The sequence below is a fragment of the Euwallacea fornicatus genome, chromosome 20 (genome assembly GCF_040115645.1).
Source record: "Euwallacea fornicatus isolate EFF26 chromosome 20, ASM4011564v1, whole genome shotgun sequence".
In the NCBI taxonomy this organism is placed as follows: Eukaryota; Metazoa; Arthropoda; class Insecta; order Coleoptera; family Curculionidae; genus Euwallacea; species Euwallacea fornicatus.
In genome coordinates, this window is record NC_089560.1 from 3,424,239 (window position 1) to 3,446,311 (window position 22,073).

At 37.1% G+C, this 22,073-nt stretch overlaps 2 protein-coding genes across 6 annotated transcripts in view; one reads left to right on the forward strand and one right to left on the reverse strand.

The window, feature by feature from the left end:
- Nucleotides 1-233: 233 nt before the first annotated feature.
- Tsp74F (Tetraspanin 74F) lies at nt 234-5,925 on the forward strand. Its single transcript, XM_066294104.1, has 5 exons — nt 234-692; nt 4,191-4,382; nt 5,152-5,352; nt 5,413-5,604; nt 5,661-5,925. Exons 1-5 carry the CDS (start codon nt 618-620, stop codon nt 5,706-5,708), a joined length of 708 nt encoding a protein of 235 aa, XP_066150201.1. The 5' UTR covers nt 234-617; the 3' UTR covers nt 5,709-5,925.
- Graf (GTPase regulator associated with FAK) overlaps nt 5,823-22,073 on the reverse strand; it is a 29,206-nt gene continuing 12,955 nt past the window's right edge. Inside the window, exons 1-14 of one of the 5 annotated variants that reach the window (XM_066294082.1) lie at nt 16,475-16,622; nt 15,220-15,372; nt 14,684-14,873; nt 14,295-14,392; nt 13,541-13,720; nt 13,292-13,428; nt 13,040-13,236; nt 12,877-12,982; nt 12,447-12,825; nt 12,069-12,294; nt 11,550-11,700; nt 10,930-11,007; nt 10,021-10,100; nt 5,823-9,965 (exon numbers count right to left, since the gene is read on the reverse strand). In XM_066294082.1, coding sequence (XP_066150179.1) covers nt 9,874-9,965; nt 10,021-10,100; nt 10,930-11,007; nt 11,550-11,700; nt 12,069-12,294; nt 12,447-12,825; nt 12,877-12,982; nt 13,040-13,236; nt 13,292-13,428; nt 13,541-13,720; nt 14,295-14,392; nt 14,684-14,873; nt 15,220-15,354 — 2,049 coding nt within the window. In that variant the 5' untranslated portion in view covers nt 15,355-15,372; nt 16,475-16,622 and the 3' untranslated portion in view covers nt 5,823-9,873. Of the gene's footprint in view, nt 9,966-10,020; nt 10,101-10,813; nt 11,196-11,549; nt 11,701-12,068; nt 12,295-12,446; nt 12,826-12,876; nt 12,983-13,039; nt 13,237-13,291; nt 13,429-13,540; nt 13,721-14,294; nt 14,393-14,683; nt 14,874-15,219; nt 15,373-16,474; nt 16,623-22,073 lie in introns of those variants that run through there. The other 4 variants (XM_066294078.1, XM_066294079.1, XM_066294080.1 and 1 more) reach the window with 4 other exon arrangements.

The following is a 22,073-nucleotide window of genomic DNA, read 5'->3' on the forward strand; positions in this document are numbered from 1 at the left end:
CATAAAAAGCATATAAGTCACAATTACTACAATGAAATTGTCACCATTACCTGAAACTCTCACCGAGATAGATGGTTATTATGTGAAAATGTTAATAATTAATGGGACTCTTTTGGAGGGCCACATCTCAGTAATGGTACTCTGTCGAATCAATGTTTATAGGACGTTTTTTTATTATTTTTGGCTCTATTTTCACATCCTTTATTAACTTTTACAAACACCCTACATAACACCAAAAAAGAAGCAATATTCACCGATGCAAAAATACGTTAATTTTCCTCAAATTTGGAATCAAACAAATTGCCACAAATACTAAAAAAAAGACGTGATGATATTTATGAATGGACTAAAGGTGTCAAGGGCAATAACCAACAATGCCTCTTGATAAATCACTTTTTGCTCCCCACTGTAGTATATCCCGTCTATGCGATGCGAAGAACGCTCGTTCATGGTTAGTCATACTGCGACACCACCATGGTTTGCACCTGGAGGTGAAAGTGATGTTAAAACTACGATTTGCTTAAGTTAAAGCTATTCAGTGTTTTATTTACTTTAATCAGCATTTAGTGATTATTATCCATTAGTGTCAACATTTTTTGTACGCGTAGACCGTGGATATGGGCGCATCAAGCATGGACGGTTGTGGGAACTTCATGAAGTATTCCCTCTTTGTGGTGAACTTCATCATATTTGTAAGTACATGCTCCAATGGATTATTGATTATTTTAAACGCGCTGTGGAGGGTTAAATTCGTCAGGTTTGTAACACTGGGTCTAGTTATACTGGGCATGCATGGTAGGTAGGTAGGTATCGTTTTGTTATACCTGTTTCTGGGTATTCGCAGAAACATTTCGAAGAGAAATAATGATCCTGCTTGGGAACCAATTTGGTGTCCCTAGGAAAGTTTTTAGGATCCACTGTGTATTTGTAGGTAAGTGTGTCGGAAGGGGGTATTCTCCTAGAGGGTGCTGAGGTGTCAAGCACCACCCGCCATCTCTTGAATTCTGGCTCTTTAACCTGAATATGGCTTTAATAATTTTTAATTTTGACCCTTCCTATCTCAGACCTTGATTTCCTTTATTTATTATTTAACAGTGTCTACTGACGCACACTCAAACGATAAATTAGAGTTATTTATTGCTTTAATCGACATGTGATTTTCCTTACCGAAAATAAAGGTGCGACCTTAACCAATTTTATTTGTAAATATCGATTGAATTTTTATAATTTATATGCAAGATCACGTGCAATTGCCATATGTACGAACTAATTAGAATTAAACAGCAATGATTATTTGCACAAGGTCTTCCAACTAAAACTTGCCCCCCCCCCCCTCTCCCCCCCATCATGATCTAGAATTCTAATCTAGATTTCTAAGGGAAACGAACTCATCTGTAAAATTCAACCCCTAAAATTCACCCTTGAGTGTGTCACAACAACCCTTTCAAAAATTTTAAACGGCACAAGAGGTCATGTGACACTTCAAATTAAAGGTTTTTTTTTACTGTTTGAGCTGTTTGTGAGCACAAAACTGAAAACGGATCAATTTCTTATCAAAAAACAAGATTTTTCATCGTTTACGTACTATTTAATTCAGTTTGTAATGCATTTTGGACGCGATCTCCAGTTACACACGTCTAAAATGAATCGATAGATTTTGATTCGCATTACATCATTGAAAGTAGCTTTAAAAGACCTTCAATTTGAGGTGTCACATGATCCATCGTGCCATTCACACTTTTCGGAGGGGCCGCAGTGGCACAAACAGAAGTGAAGTTTGGAGGTTGAATTTTATACAAATAGTCGCCCCCCTCAAAAACTGTTTCGACGCATTTTGGGAATTTTCCGAAAAGTCCTTATTTTCCGAGATTGATGGGGAGCCAGGGTTGCGGTGAAGGCCCTGTATTCGGTTGAACGGGACAATATCATTTTTAGTGCGCAGATTCTACTCTTGATATGTTTATGAGCGATTTAAGTAAAAGAAGTGGTCGCATGTGTGGGTAAGTTCTCAACAAGCGGAAATTAAATTATGGCCCTAGTTAAGCGATTAAAGTTTTATCAGTTATGAGGGTTTGCTGAGTCATTATTGTCCATTTTGGGCTGCAGGACCAAATAACTACTTAGTAATTTTTTAATAGGCTTTTCTACTTAAATTGGGGTTATTCGGGTAATTTCATCGAAGGGGATTCGGCTGCAGGTACTGGACGTGTTTGTCTTAGCAAGTCCGGCGCTCTGGGCGAAATTTTTAATCACTTCCCCCCTGCTCCCACGACAAATTGCCGACAACGATAGTCCACACCCCAACATCGCCCCCCCCGTAAGGTCGGTACTGTCTGCAAGCATACGAATTTCTATCAATTATTCGCGAATTAATATCTATAATAGTCCACTAATCACCATGACATAATAGTAAATTTCTACTTTCCGCCTTAGGACATCAGAAAGTGAAAGAAATGGAAATTAATCTCTATAACAGCTTGAACGTTTATTCAACAATGAAGGCCTTCTGGCCATAATTTGTGCTGTGTTGGAGAAATAAACAGCTGCCTTAAGCGATTTCTATTAGGTGCCCGGATATTCCGTTTTTGCAAGTGTTTCGTGGTCAATTTGTTCCTTAATGAGGAGGAATTTCACTGCTTCAGTGAAAATATTGCAGTGATAAATATAAATGTCCTTGAACAAACGAGCCGGTCTGAGTGCGAGTGGTACCAAAATCCATTCGTTATCAGCGAAAAAAATCTAAAAAAGGGCGCTGCACATAGGCGTAACAAAGGGGTATATTGAACACACACACAAGAACCATGTCGACTTATTCGTTGTTGGTCAATATTATTGTGAATAAAAACAGGGCTACTTTGTCACTATTACTGTTTTGATTTGAAAAATAAGAGATAATGCACGGCGACTTAACTTTTTTTCGGCAGATGTGCAACGATTTCGTTAAACACGAACACATAAAACCTGAAATCTCTAAGACAGTTTAAAATCGGATCATTAGTTACGTGACATTTTGCATTGGAAATGAACTATACAGGGTGTTATTTATGCAAGTGGTCAAACTCCACGGGATGATTCTTTGAGCGATTCTAAGATGAAAAGTTTATAAAAACCGGTAGGTCCAATAATGCTTTGGTTTCGAGATACAGGGTCAAACTGAAAAAAATATCGTTAAAAAAACTCCAAAATGACAAAAAGACGCATACTAATACAACGGTGAAAGTTGGTGACAGTTTTTACTGTAGTACAAAAGAATCTTTTAAGTTAGAAATTGTTTGACTCTTTTTGCTAGTGTTGCGCACAGGTCTAACGCTGGAAATTGAAGAAAAATCAAACAAGTTTTTCTTGTTTGATTTTCTTACAACTACACGTAAGTAAACGGTTCGAAACTTTTTGGTAAAAAGACATTTAACAAGTTACACAAAACTTAAAATAGCTGCTCGAAACGTGCTTCTGCAACTTTAATGAACGCTTTAACTTGTCTTACTGTCGGTTGTTGAACACATGGAAATATTCTTGGCGTATATCTTATCTGATTACATGAATTTCATATCCGTCGAACTAATTCTTCTTCAGTGTTCACCGGAGTTTTATATTAAAATTTGAACGGAACGAAGGACTTTACATGCCCTCAAAGGAAAAAATCCAACGGATTTAAATCCGGTGACCTAGGTGGCCACGACAGTGTTCAGAGCGAACGGAATATAAGTTAAAAAAGTCAGTGGTGCATAAATAAGAATAACAACCGTAAATAACGCTGCAAAATTCCATCAAAATTGGTTAAAGAATTATTATTTTTATGTAAAAAACGATTTTTTTTAAAGAAAAGTTTGACACTCTGTACCTTGCAAACGAAGCATTACCGGACCTATGTTTATATAAGCTTTTCGTCTTAGAATGACTCAATCACCCCTTGAAATTTAGCCCCGTACTTAACTAACACTCTGTATAAAAATTGAAATAACTTGTACTGAGACGAGTTTCTAAACTCCAGAATATTCGTTTAGCGGAAGACGAATATTTTATGGAAATCAATCTAAACCGTTGTCCTATCTACCTAAAGATTAACAACCTAAACCTGAATTACTACGAACATTTCCAGCGAAATGAATTGCGATAGTGAATGGAGGTTTGAGAACATTTTTTAAACCTGTGTAATGAAGGGAAATCTGTATTCTTACGTGGCATTCTAGATTGGGGGCTGTATAGCTACAGGCCTGGGTATTTGGGTCTTGGTTGACAAATCCTTCGCCAATGAGCTGCTGGGCACCAACTTATACACAGGATCTGCCTACGTCCTTGTAATAACTGGCATCGCAGTGGTCTTCATATCCTGCTTAGGATGTCTGGGGTCAGTCAAAGAAGTGCGCTGCATGCTGGTGATAGTAAGTTAAAGCAGCTTTTATACAGGATATTTCTTAAGTACGATCCGTAAATCGAGGACACGGTTTCTTACGGCAGTTAAAGAGAAAAAGTTGCTATAAACATGTAGCCGAAAACGCTTATATTCCAAGATACAGGGTGTTGATAAGTAAACAATGTAGTATATTATTTAAAAGAAAATAAATTTGCTGATTAATAGCAGCGTTTTTAGTATGAAGCCAATGCGTATGATGAAACGATGGGGATTGGGGTTTTATCGGAAGATGGCCATTTTCAATATTTGTTTCGACTTTGTATCGAAACTGATTATTTCTATAACTGTTTTTAGTTGCCAGCTGTTTTTCAAAGAATAGGTTAATACTAGGCCAAAAACTCATAAGACTTTATTTTTAATGTCAGGACAATGTGAAAATAATAAAAATGTAAAAAAACCATTGGCGTTCTACACTGCATGACGAAAACGCCGTCCGACTCACGCCTCACTACGCCATTGGTGGCAGACAAAAATTGATTTTACACTAAAAATTCAGCTCTTTACTAATGCATAACTGCAAAATATTAAGAACTTGCCACTGACCCTTCCAAGTTTATTTCAAATAATTGTATACGTTTTTTAATTTTCAACACCCTGTATCTCGGAATCTAAGCGTTGCCGGCCACATGTTTATAGGAACTTTTTTTCTTTAGGTACCACAAGAAATTGTATTCTGAAGTACGGACCGTATTCAGGAAACACCGTGTATAATGTTTTTTCAATGCATCTTATCTCAGTACTTCACAACGCTTTTCCTGATATTTGTCACAATGCTCATTGGTGGCATAATCGGATACGTCTTCCGTGCCAAAGTAGAGAAGACAATTCGTCTCGGAATGGAGAGATCCATGAGCGACTACGGAGTGTACCGGTCTATAACTGAGGCGTGGGATGAGACGCAAATAAGATTGAGTTGCTGTGGTGTTTACGATTATTTAGTGAGTCATTGCCTGCGAAGCTTTAAAAATGGTTATTGTTAAAATTTAAATGCCAACAAGGACTGGAGAGATAGGATTCCTGATTCGTGCTGCAAGAGGAACTCAAACGGAAAGCTGATCAATTGCAGGCAAATTGAGGTCAAGAACGAGTTTACCATCCACATGAACGGGTGCCTAAATGTCACCAAGGAGTATGTGAGGAGGCATGCCACCATCATTGGCACAGTTGGGATTATTGTTGCATGCATTTTGGTGAGGAACGCCCCAAAATGTCTTGTAGGACGGTTTTTACTTGATGACTTTTCCAGTTGCTGGGAATGATTTTTTCCTGTGCCCTCTTCAAGCTGATCAAATGAGTCTCGTCAATTATTGTAAATAAGAACCGCTGTATTATTTTGTTGTATATAGACCGAATTTTAGATAAGGCTTAATTTTTATTAGTTTATACCTTTACATGGAAATCAGACGACTTTACTAAACACTGTTTTATTAATTCGAAATAATAATACAACAATATAAATTACAATTGCCTGGAAAACAATACTGCAACAAACAATAAAACATCTAAGTATATATTTTTTTCACTTAATACAATTATCGATAATTTGCTTATTAAAACAAAGGGTTTAGTGGTATTTAAGGAGACATATAGAACCCATACAAGTTACATTGTAAAAATACGCTGCTGCAACCGGACAAGAATCGCTCTTACGTTTTTGATCTCTTCACGTCCATAGGAGAATAATTTGTAATTTGAAATACACGAATAAAGTACTCGAATAATAATTTAAGACGAAAGTTACAGCGACACTTATTGTTGGAAACGATAATCGAATCTACGATATAACAAACTTACCGGTATCGCCCCATGGACGCTTTATTTCTATTATATTTTGTTATGCTAGAGTTTATAATACATAAATGCTTCGGGTTTAAATAGAATAATATATTAATGGTAAACACGTATATCACAAGAAAAAAACTGCTCCAAAAATATATTTTGAACTGTCCTGAAGCCAAACAAATAAATAAATAAATAGAATTCTACACGGAAAATCAAATTATCCCTGATTTTTCGTCGCCGAATGAGGACAAAATTGTTTATTGCTCCAGTTACTATTATTTATCAAAGAAAATACTTACGAAAATGGTCCCTTACCAGTAAAGTGATATTGCTAAAACCATGTAGGATCTAGTAATTGATATAGTTTCATAAGAATAGTTTAGTGCTTCTTCCGGACTGATACAACGAAACTATGAGGCAACAACCAAAACGTGCTCTTATCACAGAAAACCGACAATAAAACTACATTTGCGCCACATATGAAAGCCCCTACCGCAACTAAAGGTACTTTATACCGATTAAAATACTCACGCGAAGCGAAGCCACTTTACACGCTATCCAGTCTGTATGTTGCGCTATTTATGTAACACTATTTACACTAGAATAATAATTACAAATCCTTGGAAAGAAGGTTTTTTTAAATAGAATACACAGAATAAATTTTAATTGTTGGTGTTGCAACTTGCCTTACTCACAATATACTAAATCAGTGTATAAGCCGTCAAGTACGAAAACAAATGCACGTCAAAAATTTCATTGCCAACCCTCACGTTCAAAATGGTACAAAATTTCAATGAGGAACTCGTCTCTGGGTATCAGGTACTAATTACATGTAGTACTTGGACCTAGAGGCAATCTGCCCGCTAACGTTTAAGTAAAATAATTGAACTTAACATGAACGTAAATAATGGAAACGTTAACAGCAATATGTTGGCAACAGACTGCGGTGTCGCCAAATTTTCGTCCCTTTTCACATTGCGGCTTCGCCATTCCGCCATTTTATTTTGACCTGACGGTCGCCTTTACTTAAATAATATCAAATTTTTCGTCGTTTTTTAAATCAGAATTCTCGTTTTACTAGTGATTTCTTTACCGTAAACTCTCCTTTTAAAAGCAAAGCCTAGTGCGAAAACACACCAGGCTTATTATTAGTATTTTTTGATATGTCCAAATAAAGGAGAGTGTATCTTCCTTAATAGAGCAACGAGAAAGGACCAATAACGGTCCATTGTTGCCACTGAGTGCCATCGCAGAAAAAAGTTTATCATTTTTATTAATTTTCGTAAATTCTATATTGAATAAGAAATATTAAATTAATCGTGCATCCGGCAATGCCGCCGAATTTCAGTATTATGACGTGCATGGGTTTTGGTACTGACTAACTTATGCATGTAAATGGACAGTCTAAAGTTATGTATTAGCTTGCTTTTTGTGGTCCTATGAATCGTTTGGACGTACGAATATTATTTCTTTGTCAGGGCCAATAATGCTGCAGTAAGTACATATTCCTAAGGTTTCTCGGTGATAATTAGTTCAATTTCAAGTTAAAGCTGCTAAAAGGTGATACAGTCTCAAGATGTAGATGATTTAATCGAGAAATACTCTCTTTGCTTCTTGCCGTCAAAAGATGAAACGGAAATCGAATTAATTTACAAAATTGGATTTTTCTTGAGGACCGTGGATCCTCCTTTTCAGCCATAAGGTTCAATGCATAAAAATGCTCAGAGAATAAAAAAAATTGGTGTATTTCTTGAAAGGATAGTAGCCACCTTCAGCGGGGTGAATAGTTGTATAACTATTCGTAATTCGTGTTGATCAATGTGCCACTCTTTAGGTACATTTCAATGGCAGCTCACGTCCTTCCTCTTACCAATTTAAAACTGTTTACATTTAGCGGCCATTCGGTTATCAGCTGTCAATATCGGAACGATAGTGCAGCATTGAGATAATTTACTCTTTTTCACGTTCCAAGACTACAATAATTATGATATCATTAGATTCAATTAAACTACCGCAATGGAAATTTGTAAAAGTGGAACGTTGTGTTTTTCTAAAAATGGTAATGACGTTATCACACATTTTCCTTCCTGAAAAAATACAAACTCTACTGGTAAAGCAATCAGGCAGGTTTTCAAGTGGCAGATTTGATGACAAACTAGCCCGGAAATGATTCCCAAATGTAATTTAAGTACCATTCGCATAGAATAAATAATCATTAATTATATGGTGATAAGTTAATTATTGACCTGTAAATCCTCCCTCCTATGTCCGAAATATCAATAGAGTCCTTTTTATTTTCATTTTTGATATCAACTTTAACTAAGCATGAGTTTATTAATAATTTGACATTTTTTTTTGCATTTAAATTTTAATTTTTAAAGCAAAACGAGACTTAAAGTAATATTAAAGGACAAAAATGTTGTATTTGTAGTTGCTCTATCGGAAAAAAAAATGGAATTTGCAGGAATCTACTGGACGTTAATATTTTTCTGTAAAATTCCAACAGACCAGCCGCGTGGTCATGATACTAACGTGCCTGTCATTCTGTTCCTTAACGAATGAGATAAAGAAAAATATGAAAATATGGAAAAGATTCAGTGTTTTAACTAGTTTTAAGAGTACCCTAATGACAAAGATGTCACGTGATTTTACTGTAAAATTCAAAGTACCTAATCAAATTTAAATTTTGTTTGTTTCAAACTGCTATTGGTGGTTTTTACCTCCCACGATGAATGGATTGATTTCGCATCTATACAATCGTATTGTGATTGATACTGAGAGTGAACCATATGATTATTTACACGCACGAAGAAGGAAATGCATAATTCTTGTGATGTGCTATAGGATGATCACGCGAGAGGAGTAATATTGTGCAATATTGCCAAATTTTGAGTGGCTTCCGATATATTTCGTAAAAGATGGAAATGTAATTTCATTCCAGTAAGGTAGAAAATCATTTTTGACTCATCGCATATAATGAAAAAACGTGCAAGAAAACACGGCTTCCAAGATTGTATTTTAAAAATGAGTAGTTAAAGAGTTGCATGGACATAACTGATACGCAAACTGGTAGGCAGCAAAATGCTGTGAAACTTCACGATTTAAACTTTTTTCTTTTACAAATATATTACAAAATAGAAGAGATAAAATTTTGTCAATTATCGTCTCAAAATTTGGCAAGATTGTAGGGGTTTCTTCTGGATGAGCCCAGTTTCTCCCCAATGAGTTCCAGGAAAGGCGACGTTTTGCTAACTTAACTGAACTGGTAAATTTTATACACCTACACACAATGCAGAAAATAAGGGGACTATGAGAAGATCTATGAACTTTAACGGCACCTCTATGCAGTCCGGATTCTACCTTCAAAAATACAAAAAAACGTTAGGAATAATTCATTACTGCACCTGTTTAAATGCATTTCTTCCGAAATCAACTTGGCGAAATGTCAATTTTCCGAAGAAATGCATCGTTCAACAAATAAACAAAGTTTAAGTGGAACTTTTCCGCTCAACGCTGGTCTGTCTCACTAAAGACCCATCCAAACTCGGTCTGTGCATCATTAATCTAGAGTGACTAGTTGACGATTCATCCTCGCAAGTGGAGGCGCTGTTCAAGTGAAGCGCCCTGCAGATGCCATGTCGTAGGGACGTGGACAATTTGGACAGAGATCCGCTCTGTCAAGGTAGCACTTCAACGTAGTTTTCCGGTATCAAGCCCGTCTTGCCATTTAAAGTGCCTTCTAGCCATCCTGGCTCTTGCGATGATTTTACTGCATTAAAGAATATTTATATGAAGCTGAGTTTGCCTTTTTTTAGAATTCTTACCATTTGTAATGATCTGATTTGGCTCAAAGGATAATTCGCCGTCGTGCTCTCCTAGGCAGGCGTATAGCGTCCTAACTCTCCTGTAAAAGGACATTCACATTGCCGCTTTCAAGTATGCAATAAAAGGACACAGAGTGAGATACAAAAAATTGGTTTAAGCAGTCATATTAATTTCATTAACATCGCGATAACCTCAGATTATAGATACTAAAGATAAATACAAGTCTTAAAATGTGTCTTAGGTCTTTTCAAAGGAATAAGATGTTTTGTGGGCGGGTGAATTTTCATAGGATCAAATGATCATGTGAGAATCGGACACTTTTGTTATCAAACAATATTTTTCTAATAATGGAATATTTTCACCGGCGTAAAATATTTAATCGATATTTTTTGACTCATTGATAAGGTTCTTGTCTGTTTTGAGACGTTTAGGAGTATTCAGTGTAGTATGTCATTTCTGTAAATATCTCCAAAACAGCCACAGTTACGATACCTGTAGGAGACAAGAAATTGGGCACCAACAAAAGAAGTTAATAGCTATGAACTCAGTATTTTTGTTAACTTGAGTTTTTTTTCATTCTTTAAAAGGACAAAGACTAAAATCACACCCTGTATAGGTCATTGGCATTATCTTTAGTACGGCAATCTGCGGGTATAAAAAAGTTTGTAGCACAATAAAGCCCACATAAAGCTTCTAAAGAGTTCCCAAAAGAGAGGATTTTATAGTAATGACGCTACTTACTTCAACACTCTTAATTCCGACGAAACAAAACGAAAATAATACAATACAATTAGTGATAAAAATACATTTATTTATAACACCAAAAACCCGTTATTCACATCATCTCAATCCACTGGTTAAAAAAAAATGAAATAAACTTCCGTTTATCCGAATTACTGTCTACATACCGAACTTTATTCAACGTGGGACTGGACCTTCCAGGAGTGGTGACATTCGGAAAACCAGATTGTTTGGAAAGCAGCGTCCTATTTTAGCGGAATTAGGGAAGCATGCAAGTAAGAGTAAGCATATAGTAAGTCGCAAGAGGGTTACAATAATAGCACTCCCACCAAGTTAAAAGGCTAATATTTAAACTAAATAACGCGCAAAGTTCGAAATCTACAACTAAAAATTTTTCTTTAACCACAACCATTTCTTTGCGGATCTTAAGGCTCTGAAAGAGAAACAATGCATGAGATTACAGTGTTATTTGCAACGTGAGAAGTAGCTGAGTGTATATTGTAGCTAACCGTCTTTTAACTTTGTGAGAACCGACACTTGAAAGAGTAAGGATTAAATATTATATAACCTAAGTGGGTACCATGCAAACAGTTGCTGGCTCAAGGAACCGAAACCGCATTATATTACGAATTATTGTGGTTTCAGTTGTGATTCTTATTCGAGGATAACATTGAGGAATCATAAACTAAGGATAAAAACACCGAAACACTCGGACGCTGTATCCGATAGGTTTAGTTCAAGTTAATGAAGCAACATATGCAAAATAAGTTAATGGACTTGTACTTACACGTTCCCCGGGGATTTGTACATCTTCGGATAACCACCGTAGAGACTCAACCTTTCGTTTTTCTTTGGTCCTGTTACAGCTATGCCATTGCCGTCTCTCGATGTTGACGAGAGCGAATCGTTCGAACTGCTCGTGCTATTTGAATCTGTAGCTGTAACAAAAACTTGGTTGTACAATTTTGATTGTTCGTACTATGTGAACCCTACATGAATTTTTTGAAATTTTTAGAGAATTCTGAAATTTTGCTGCGCTAAAAATCCTCAAGACTTTCTAACCGTTCAATCATTCAGCCATTTACGAGATACCGATAATGGTCGTGCAACATCTCAAACGTAGCTAATTTGTCTTTAACCTGTCCAATTAACGCTCTATACCGTTCGACCATTATACCTCAAAAACCATTTTAGCATACAATAGTAACGACAACCTCATCTAGAAGAAAATTTATCAAGGTAAAGAGCCGGCAGCTTATTTTGTAAAAATCACTGCTTCAAATCTCACTAAAATACATTAACTCACCTAAACGATTTTGCCGGAAGGCCGTCGGACTGGTTAGACCTTGCGGAATATTTGATTCCGACTGCGAATTTTTTGGAGAGGCGAAATTCTTAAACCGCTGATGATTCGAAGGCCTGTGGTCGCTCCTGGACATGTACATGGCACTGTCTGATATCGGCTCGTGGGATGAGTATATGTGAGGGGGCAAAGGATGCTCGATGTACGAGGAAACCGTCTGCAATATTCCCTTAAATATTATTAAAATAAACCCAAAATAAACGTCCCCGAAGAGCAATCTCGTCCTCATAACACTGACGTTCAATGGACCAGAGCAACATTTCTTTTTGTCCCTTTTTACCTAATTTCTCTTTAAGCAAATCAAAAGGTGAAAAAACTCACGCAAGTATAAGAATTGTTATATCCAGGCGGTAACCGGCTATAACTTCCCGATATCTGCTGGCTATTAGCGTACACCATATTATTACTCCCGTAGATCTCTCCCATATCAGTAGGAAGATGATTATTTGGCGGCAGATGCCCACCCTTCTGTTTGGGAGGGCCGTTGATGATGTTGTTGGTGGGTGGCAATCGCGGACTGTCCGGTTGGCTAAAGAACAGCTTCTCATAGTTTTCGATCAGGATCTCCACCACGATATTGTAGAACTTCAAATCCATAATTGAGGCGACTGTTTCTTCTTCCGGACGCAGAAGAGTGGGTCCGAAACACACCCCCAGATTACTGACTGTCATTAGGTTTTTGTCGCTTTTGCTTGCGACGCTACAGAAAAAACTTCAATGCCGATATCCCTGAATTTTACTCAGGACATACTTCGTAAGGTGCTTAATGAGGATCTTGAGCACGTTCAAGTTCTTCTCCGGAAGTCTGTAGAGCAGTTTGTGCACCTCGTGGACTCGATTCTGTCGTAGCTCCCGTTCTAAAGTCAGCATATTTTCTTTTTCCAGCAAACATAATTTCGTTTATAGAAACTTACTGACTGCATTAATAAAATCGTTATGATGCTTAAACGACATAAGCGGTTCGGGTAAGCAGCGCAGGTAAGTTTTCATTGCGCTGGTTATGGTCTTGGTCTCCCACTCTTGCGGATCGTCCAAGTTCAGCTTCTCGTTTTTTCTCCGGTCCAAACCCATTATTAGCAGTTTGCTCACTTTAGAGGTGACTCCAACCACTCTAGAAAACGACATTTCGTGACAGAGTCCAAAAATGTTTTATCCGCAGCCATTACCTGTAAATACCCTGCTCTTCCATACCTCTTTTCTCTAGCGTATCTATACATCTTTTTACAAATTGAACCCCCACTTCATCTAAAACATAGTTCTCTTCGGCTGCAATTGTTGGCTTATTTGAAGGCGCTGTGTATGTCTGAAAATATTTATCTTATCTCAAAAAAAAATCTTTAAAGAATGCTCGCAAAAGGAAAGCCAATACCGGCAATCGAAAAATACCACAGACACTAGGGAATAAAACGCCTTACCGGCTCCTTCCCATCCATTATGTCCATCCAGGCTGTCCTGTCCTGCTCCGACAAAGCCTGAAGCGTATAAATCACTCCCGGCTTATTATCTGCCTGGACGTCGAAGCAGAACCTTTTGTCAATCGAATCCGATTTCCGCCTCACGCAGGACGTAATGACCATTCTCTCCGGCTGCGGAAGCTAAAACGCACTTTTAAAACCTGAAATTATAGTCCTGGAAATAATCACTGACCATGACGTCATCTTTTTCTTCCCCCTTCGACAAATATATATTCAAATAGATGTCCGCAGATGTAAAAATAAATTTATTTTTAAATGAAAAGTGTTAGTGCTGAAAACCGCCTGGAGATTTTGGTTGAAAGTGACGAGAAAGGATGCAATGCAGAAGTTTAGCCAGAAAACGGTAAATTAAACGTGATTTTCGAGCTTTAACAACTATTGTTGTGATGTTTTCATAAATTTAAATCGATACAAACAAGCAATAATTTTCGTTTCATTTGAATCATATCTCATTTAAATTTTAAATAATATCCATCAATCGTGCCTAAGGCCTATTCGTATAGACGGCTGGGTTTAGCCATTTTTTTTTCCATAAAATCACAAATAGTCGAATGCACCCAATGGACATTGAAGAACATACTCCGAAATTCTAGTTAGTATCGTACGATTTATCTGCAACATGCATGTTTCCCCTCCGAAAGTACGTCTTGGCCAATACTTATTTCCTAAACTTTACCTGGGCATGGTGACTTACCGATTTGGTGGTAAGTTGGTTGTACGGAAGCATGGTAAATTCTTTCGTTTCCTTATCATATTTGCAGAAATATTTGGTCCAGGTGGTTCCAAATGCCTCTGGAAAAATTATTAATTCTTCAGAAATTTTTTATTGCTAATAGCTGCATGTTTACACACTTTTTTCATTAGAATTCGGTTTTCGTGCCATAATTATTGAACTAAAGAATTCTAGCTTGAAACCGTGTATCTGACTCGACCCTCATCAAAAAAACCGAACCGTATAGCATGGTAAAAAACGAACTAATCCATGCTTTTAACGTGAACGAAAAAATCGATATTTGGCCTTGAACCCAGACGACCACCAGATGAGATTTATTCTGGTCATGTAAAATGTAAAATAATTCTTACTTTTTTCTAGTAAAAACAGGTACCCTTCTTTGCACCCTTTAGATATGCTTAATGGTCCCTCGTGTTTCTGTACCTCGGACATTCGTTTCTTGAGTTTCTCACTGAAATCGTCGAAATTGGTTCTGGTCTTCTGGATTTTCGACTGCAAATCTTTCATAAATGGGTCGAAGTCCTTTTTGATTTCGTGTCCCTGGAATAAGGAAACGCGTTTGCTTTAGTCCACCGACTGAAACTCTCACAAGTATTCTGCAATGACCGTTTTCTTAACACGTGTGCTTGTACCTAATTTTCGCCCACGGGATCGTGAAGAAACGAAAAGTCAATGCCCCAAGGCAATTTCCTTGCAAAATCGAATCTCCCCAACATTCCGGAAAAAATCTCCAATTTCCTGAACATCCTGACGTTGACAATTTTCAGTAACGACCTTTACATTACCACACGCGAGAAGGAAACGATTTATAATGTCTGACAAATTATGGAGACATATAATGCAAAGAAGGAAAGCGAGGAGATCGCGATTTATTTTCGAGTCTTACCTGATGATAAAACGTAAAATAAGCGTAAACGAAAGTCAGAAGCGTTTCAACAAATTCAAACTTCTTTCTCTCATGGACCTCTTGAATCAGATACACGTAGTCCATGCTGGCAGCGTAGAAGTGCCTTTCTGCCATATCCACCGAGGCATCAGCCTGAAATAGAAAGAGCAAACTAAAGTATGAATCTCTAATGGCTTTTATGATTCAAAGATAAATCTTTTTATTTACGGTTGGTGAAAAAATTTGACCGAATTTATAATAGTGTTCCTGGGCGAATTGAGGGAAAAAAACCATGCCCCGTCACATAATTTTTCCTCTGTCCAGACGTTCAAACATCACATGACTCAGCTCTCGATAATCTCTCCTATTAAATAAAAATTAATCCAACCTGGTGATTGATGTATAACGTTTTCGAAAATCGAGTTGTTTGAACGAAACCGATACTCGTCGATTTTTTTGCGAATTTACTTCGGAGATCATCAATTTTCCTCAAACCCCACGCGAAATATATCAAGAGGATTGTTTTGAACTTTCGATAAAATAACAGTTTGTGCTTAATTGCCTAATTTGTTTCAAATTGAGATTGAACCGTGCGTGCGTTGTGACGCAGGACGGGCGTTATTTTTGCGCATTTTTACTTTAAGCACTGTATAAGCGATGATAAAATAGACGATTTGTTTATCTAATCTAGTACGATAAACATAGGAGTGACAAGTTAGTCTCAAGAGCGGGTGTTTGTAACAAGGGAAAAACTAACAGCACTCGAATCGTGTAAATACATCTCCCAGCCAATCCTTAATTGTTTTTTTTTCTTAGTTCTCTAAGTTTGCAACAAAACGCGGATTTGCGTTAATATTAATTAAATGTCGCATTAAATTATAATTGATTGGTTGAATCTAATTGGGAAAAAAATCGTAATCATCACCATTTACTATATCCTGTTAGTGAACAATAAAAACAAGAAACACTTGATTTTCGCTGCCTTTCAACTGAATCAATGAGCTGTGCACGAGCTGCATCTATGCCTAGAAACGGGGCTGCCTACGGTTGTCAACCAAAAGTGGCTCACTCATTCATGCATCACCGTGACCACTGCACACTATTAGTGGAAAAACGACGAAAATTCAACTTGCAACTGTTAACTACCCATTGTGCTAAATACTAAAGTATGAAATCAATTTCGGCACACAGAAACAATGAGAAAACTTCATCGGTTTCGTGACACACTTTCACAATCACAACAAAACAAACTCACCCCCCGATTGCTGGGCGCCAAACCATGCTGGATTCAGCCGACGGGGGTTGTCTGGATTTGCCTAGAAAATTATTTCTGATTCTAAGTCCTGGACGAATTCAACGTTCGGTTATGAATGGCGCCAACGAAAAAACAACAAAATGCAAAAGGGCATTCTGTGAATAATCGTGCGTAGGACGCGGCTAATGAAAGGTCTGCGTATTGCGCAATCTGGATACGGGGTAGGTGCGACGATGCCAAATTCATTCACCAATTTTCACTAACATTCGAAAAGTACCGTGAGAGCTGGGTGACTATTACTAGGAAAAAACCCCGAGTTTGGCAACACTGCTTCAAGGGCCACAAAGGCTGTTTCCTTCGATGACGTCACCGGTCGATTGACACAATGAGTTTGGCTGCGAATGACGTCACTCTGGAAATTGGGAGGATACGGTCGCGGGTGTGGGGGTTGGGGATGACGACGGGACCAATAGGGTTCAGAGGCAATCACGTGTGAGGTAATTTGAAAGGTTTTTTGAGCTTGCGGTTGACTGATATAGTTGATCGTCTTCCCATATAAGGGTCGCCTCGATTGGGAATTTTGGTTATTTTTGGAATTTTCAATGATCGATTTTATTTGCTATTTACGAAGCTTTTAACTTCCCCTGCAACGATTTGTCGTCGCTCTAGCATTTTTTAGGACATTCACGTATATTCGGTACTGAGGACCGGAAAACATAAATCTCGAAAGGAATGTAAAGCAATATCACTGTTAACAATCCTGTTTGGTTTGGCTTATAATGGAAATGGGAGTGTTCGAATATTAGTACGTATTATCACAAAAAATGCCTTATCGTATGCCAATATCGATGGCTTGTTGGGTGTCGGTGCTTGAACAAATAACACATGCACTACGATGCCTTTGTTCGTTTCGGTTAAGTTCCCCGATAAAGCAAAAGTATGTTTTTCCTTCCCACAAAAATGATAAAGTAAAAACTAATTATCGCTTTACATTTTGAGTCATTTTCTAAAAGGCTAAGGGCCATATTACTAGTATTCTGTCAACTTTAACTGCGAGCAAATTCCGATGGAAATGTTGAAGTAGAGTCTGTGCATTGGCCAGATTCTTGGTGCCTATGGTTAACATCACAACGTTACTATTTGTAACGTTGCGTTTAAATTATAATCAAAATAATAATAACAATCAAATTTGACCCAAACCGATACTGTATTCCGACGTTTCTATTTTCGTCAATTAATAATTTGGCGCCAAAATTCCTTGCAGCCATTTTAATTTTGACTTGGCGAGGAATAAATCCGAAATACAGTTTCATATTATATCCAATATACGCTCGAAATTTTAACTAAACATCTAAAAAATTCGAGGCCTACAACCAAAAAAAAAAAAAATACAAAATTTCTCACAAAATCTATTAGTATTTGACATTTTCTAAATGATGGACGCATATCAAAGCTAAAACGCCGTGTATCTGCCGACCAAAACCTCTAATAATTCCATTAGCATTAAAGCTGGATTTAGCGAACGTCATCGTCATGGTATGGACTTTAACAATAATAATTGCTTATGAGATTACTGCGATTAACTGACATTCAATATCGTCCGAATAGTAGGAGGAAGCAACGCTCTCTAAATGTTAAACTATAATATTGAATTTCTTGCGGAGAGTACAATACGCATACAATTGAACTACGTATAGGGTGGGCCAACGAAAACCTTGCATTTCGGTTTTCAGTATCTAAAATGAAAATGTGTAAAATTCCAAAAGTCATCCTACCCCATTTTGAGCTCTGCAGCTCTTATGACAAATTAATCATATATATATATATCACTTAAAGCTGCTCACTGTAGATTTTGACAAGCTGTCATATCAGCGGGGTTAACGACAGTGAATTTAAACTTGGAGCTTATAACCAAGGCACAATCACCCTTAAAATGAGGAATCAGTCGGCACCTCTGCCCATTAAAAATTTTGTAACTCACCTCTGTGTAGAGGTCGAACTTGCACAGTTGAAAATGTAATAAAAAAGTGAGCACCTCGAGTCAAGAATCGGTGGGTCCGAGCGTTTTCACACATTTTGCTTTAAATACTAAAAATCCAAGTACCACGTTTCCATTGGGCCACCCTGTATAACGTCTCCAGAGAAGCGCCGGGGTCTGGGTTTTGGTGATTAAATTAATAACTCTGTTGGACGGATATTGATTGGGGGTGCGAATCTATTGGTTTAAGGTGTTTAATGAAGGATTTAAAACTTCGTCGCGCACTCGGATACATTATTAATATTTTTCTTCAGTAAAAGTATCCTATCGAGGACATAATTAGTTATTAAATAACAATATAAGCAAGCCTAATACTGCATCCAACATAAGCATCATTAAAATTCAATGACCAATTTTTCTTTCGCAGCGGAACTAGGAAGGTCGAGAGTGTTCGAGTGCAAAAGCACATTTACATACAATTTTTATCATTTTCAAAGCACGTTGAAGAACCTTTTGCAGAAAACGATAATTAATTACTTCTTGAACAAACGATTCTTTGTTTAATTTGCAATGAAGTGGTATTGGTTCCGACTAAATTATTGAAAATCATAATTATTATTACAACAAGCACGCCAGTTAAAGTGCATTTCTCTTTTGTTGACAAAAAAGTGGAGAAAGTATTAATAAAATCGATAACATTGTGATATGTAATTATTGATGCCCAGTAGCATTCACGCCTAGAACGGAATTCGACCCATGCCAGCACCATTCGGTAAATACGCGTTTTTACATAGAATTTTGCCCAGTTTTTAGTCCATTGAAGGACAGGGACATTTACTTTCCTTTTTTCTTACGCACTGCCTTTGCTTTAACTATTTGCACAGATTTCATTTGTCTATCAAAGCAGAAATGAACGGATCGGTGAAAATCAACAGTTCTTGCATCGCATTTTATTCTGAAATCGTTCCTTCAAACCGAACTTATCGCCGGAGTTCCTATATAAACGAGTTATTTAGAATATGCTTTAACACACTTGTGGACGTAAATGCAGAAAACGCAAACAGACCAAGTAGGTATTCTGACAACCGCATGCCGCAGATTTTTGGTGGTTTTACATCAAAAGCCTGATGATTTACTACCAGTTTTTCTATGAAAATTATGCAGTTTCAAACAAACTCATTACTTTCATCGCTCGATATCGATAAACCTAGAAACATTACATCCCAGCTATCCAAATAGGATGTGGCTTCTGTTTTTTGATCTTACCCAATTTAGTTCACAAATATAGGGCGATCTATTTCTAATTTTAGCCGATAATAATAATAAACGTTTAGGTCTTTACAATACGACATTGTGCGAGTGAAGTAACAGAGCAGTTGTTCCTCTTTTCCTGGAATTTATCGGAAAATTCATGGAATGCGGGAAGAAGGAATTTGCATCTTAATAATTTCGACAGCCTTCAAGAAACGATCGATAAAATTAACCTGGAAATAAAAACCATTGAATTTCTACGTCACAGTAAATTAATTCCAATAACCACTATAACTATAATAGTTTTTCAACCGGCGAGAAAACAGTAGAAGACACAAGTTTTGCTCTACTTAGTCCAATTTATACAGGGTCCGTCATATATGCGGAATAACGGCAATAAGTTTTCAACAATTTTTCTACTAAAAAACGTTTCAAGTAAAAGTTACAAGGCTGAATTGTTGTTGCTTTTTGATGACCTTCAACGTTTTTCCCTTGCCCCGTAACAGTCCGACGAAGTCCAACTTTTGCTTTCCAAAGGTGACCCTCTATATCTGACCCGTTTCATGAAATTTGCACTTATCTGCACATACGGACATATAGAATTTCATTGAGATTAGGTAAGAAACGTTTTGCGGGAAAAATTATTCTCTTTATTCCATCAAAAAAAGTAAATTCAATCAGAAACGCAAAATAACAAATTACTGCTTACAAGACTTAATTGTATCCGATGTCCAAAATAATTGCTTAAAATGTGTTTTCTCAAACACAGTGCTACTCTACATAATTTTCTTTAGTCCGATTGACTGTATTACACCGACGATGCGAGCTCTTAAGCCTTTTACGTTATTTGGCTGATCCTTATGCACTTACAACTTGATCCTTTAAATGGCTCCAACGAAAAAAGGCGCGGGGATTTAGATCAGGTAACCGGGCTGGCCACCCTATTTCATCAAGCAAAAAATCGGTACTGCTTTTTTCCAAATTCAAAATTGGAATTTCCAGTATGCTATTACGTGATGTTTATAACACACACGGGGCGTCTATGTCATTTTGCCTTTTTGACTAAATTTCATTAATTTAACAGTAAAAATATTTTTCTCGAAAAATGTCTTATCTGACCCCGGTTAAATTTGATATGTGTATGTGCGCAAATGAATACAGATTTCATAAAACAGATCAGGAACTGCGGGTCCCAGTGGAAAAACAAAAGTTGGACTTCGTCGGAGCGCTGTTAGGGGGCAAGGAAAGTGCAGGTTCATCAAAAAGTGACAACAAAGTAATCTCTTAACTTTTACTCGACACGTATTTTATTAGAAAAATTATTTAAACGTTTATTACCGTTATTCCACATGTGTGACGGACCCTGTATACAACTGAACGAGTAAACAAATTGCCGAATGATAAATACAAAGCAAATAGAAATTCGTCTTTCGGTGCTCATATACTCACAGTTAAACGATCGCAGTATTTCGACGCGTGGTGTTTATGAATATCTTCCGACATTGTGTTACTTTACCTGTTGTTACTTTGTTAACAAACGCATGCTCTTAGGATTGCTCCCACAATGTTAGGCACCTGCCTTCAAATGCATGCATCATTAAGGCTTCCTTAAGCCTCCAAATTCAGTCACATCCTTTAGCTCCATCGATCTGAATATTGTTGTTTGGTTTTTTTTAGACGCAATTGTATACGACGACCTTCAAATACCTCGGCTTGATTGTTATATAAAAGGCCGGTGGACAAAACGGAAATAGTCATTTTTAATGGTCACCATATCTGTTTCTATCTAAAGCGCACACACAAGAGGCTGCGGGAACTGCACATTCTTCAAAAAACTTTCTCGTTCATTGTGAAATAAAATATCTTCGCATATAAATATTTATTGTAAAGGATTGTTTAAATTTAGACGCGTGATACGTCAATAAAAAACGAACTTTGGTGAGGTTTTTTTTTTCGCAAAACAACTTGCACGTCTCACCGACGTTGGGAGTAAATATTGTAATCTTGTTATAGCAAATCTACTAACAAATAAAAAATAAACTCCATACTTGGTCACGTAGAAACCAAGGTAATCGGTTGTTGAGTAACCCGCAATTATTTACAGATAAATGCAATAATTATAATCTGCAACGATGGAAGGGAACAATAATTGTATCAAGCACCGATTTTAACTTCATTCTGAAGATCTTAAAACGCGCACTCGTAAGATAGCCGACGCTGTGGTAAGGTGCACTTTCCTAAAAAATACGTCACCAGGAGATTGGATTTTTAAAAGAAACACTTAGAACGTGAAGAATGTTGCAGGATAATGGGAGTCGTAAAGCTTAAAATCACCTAAGATTACCCAAATCTATTGCTGCTAGCAACAAA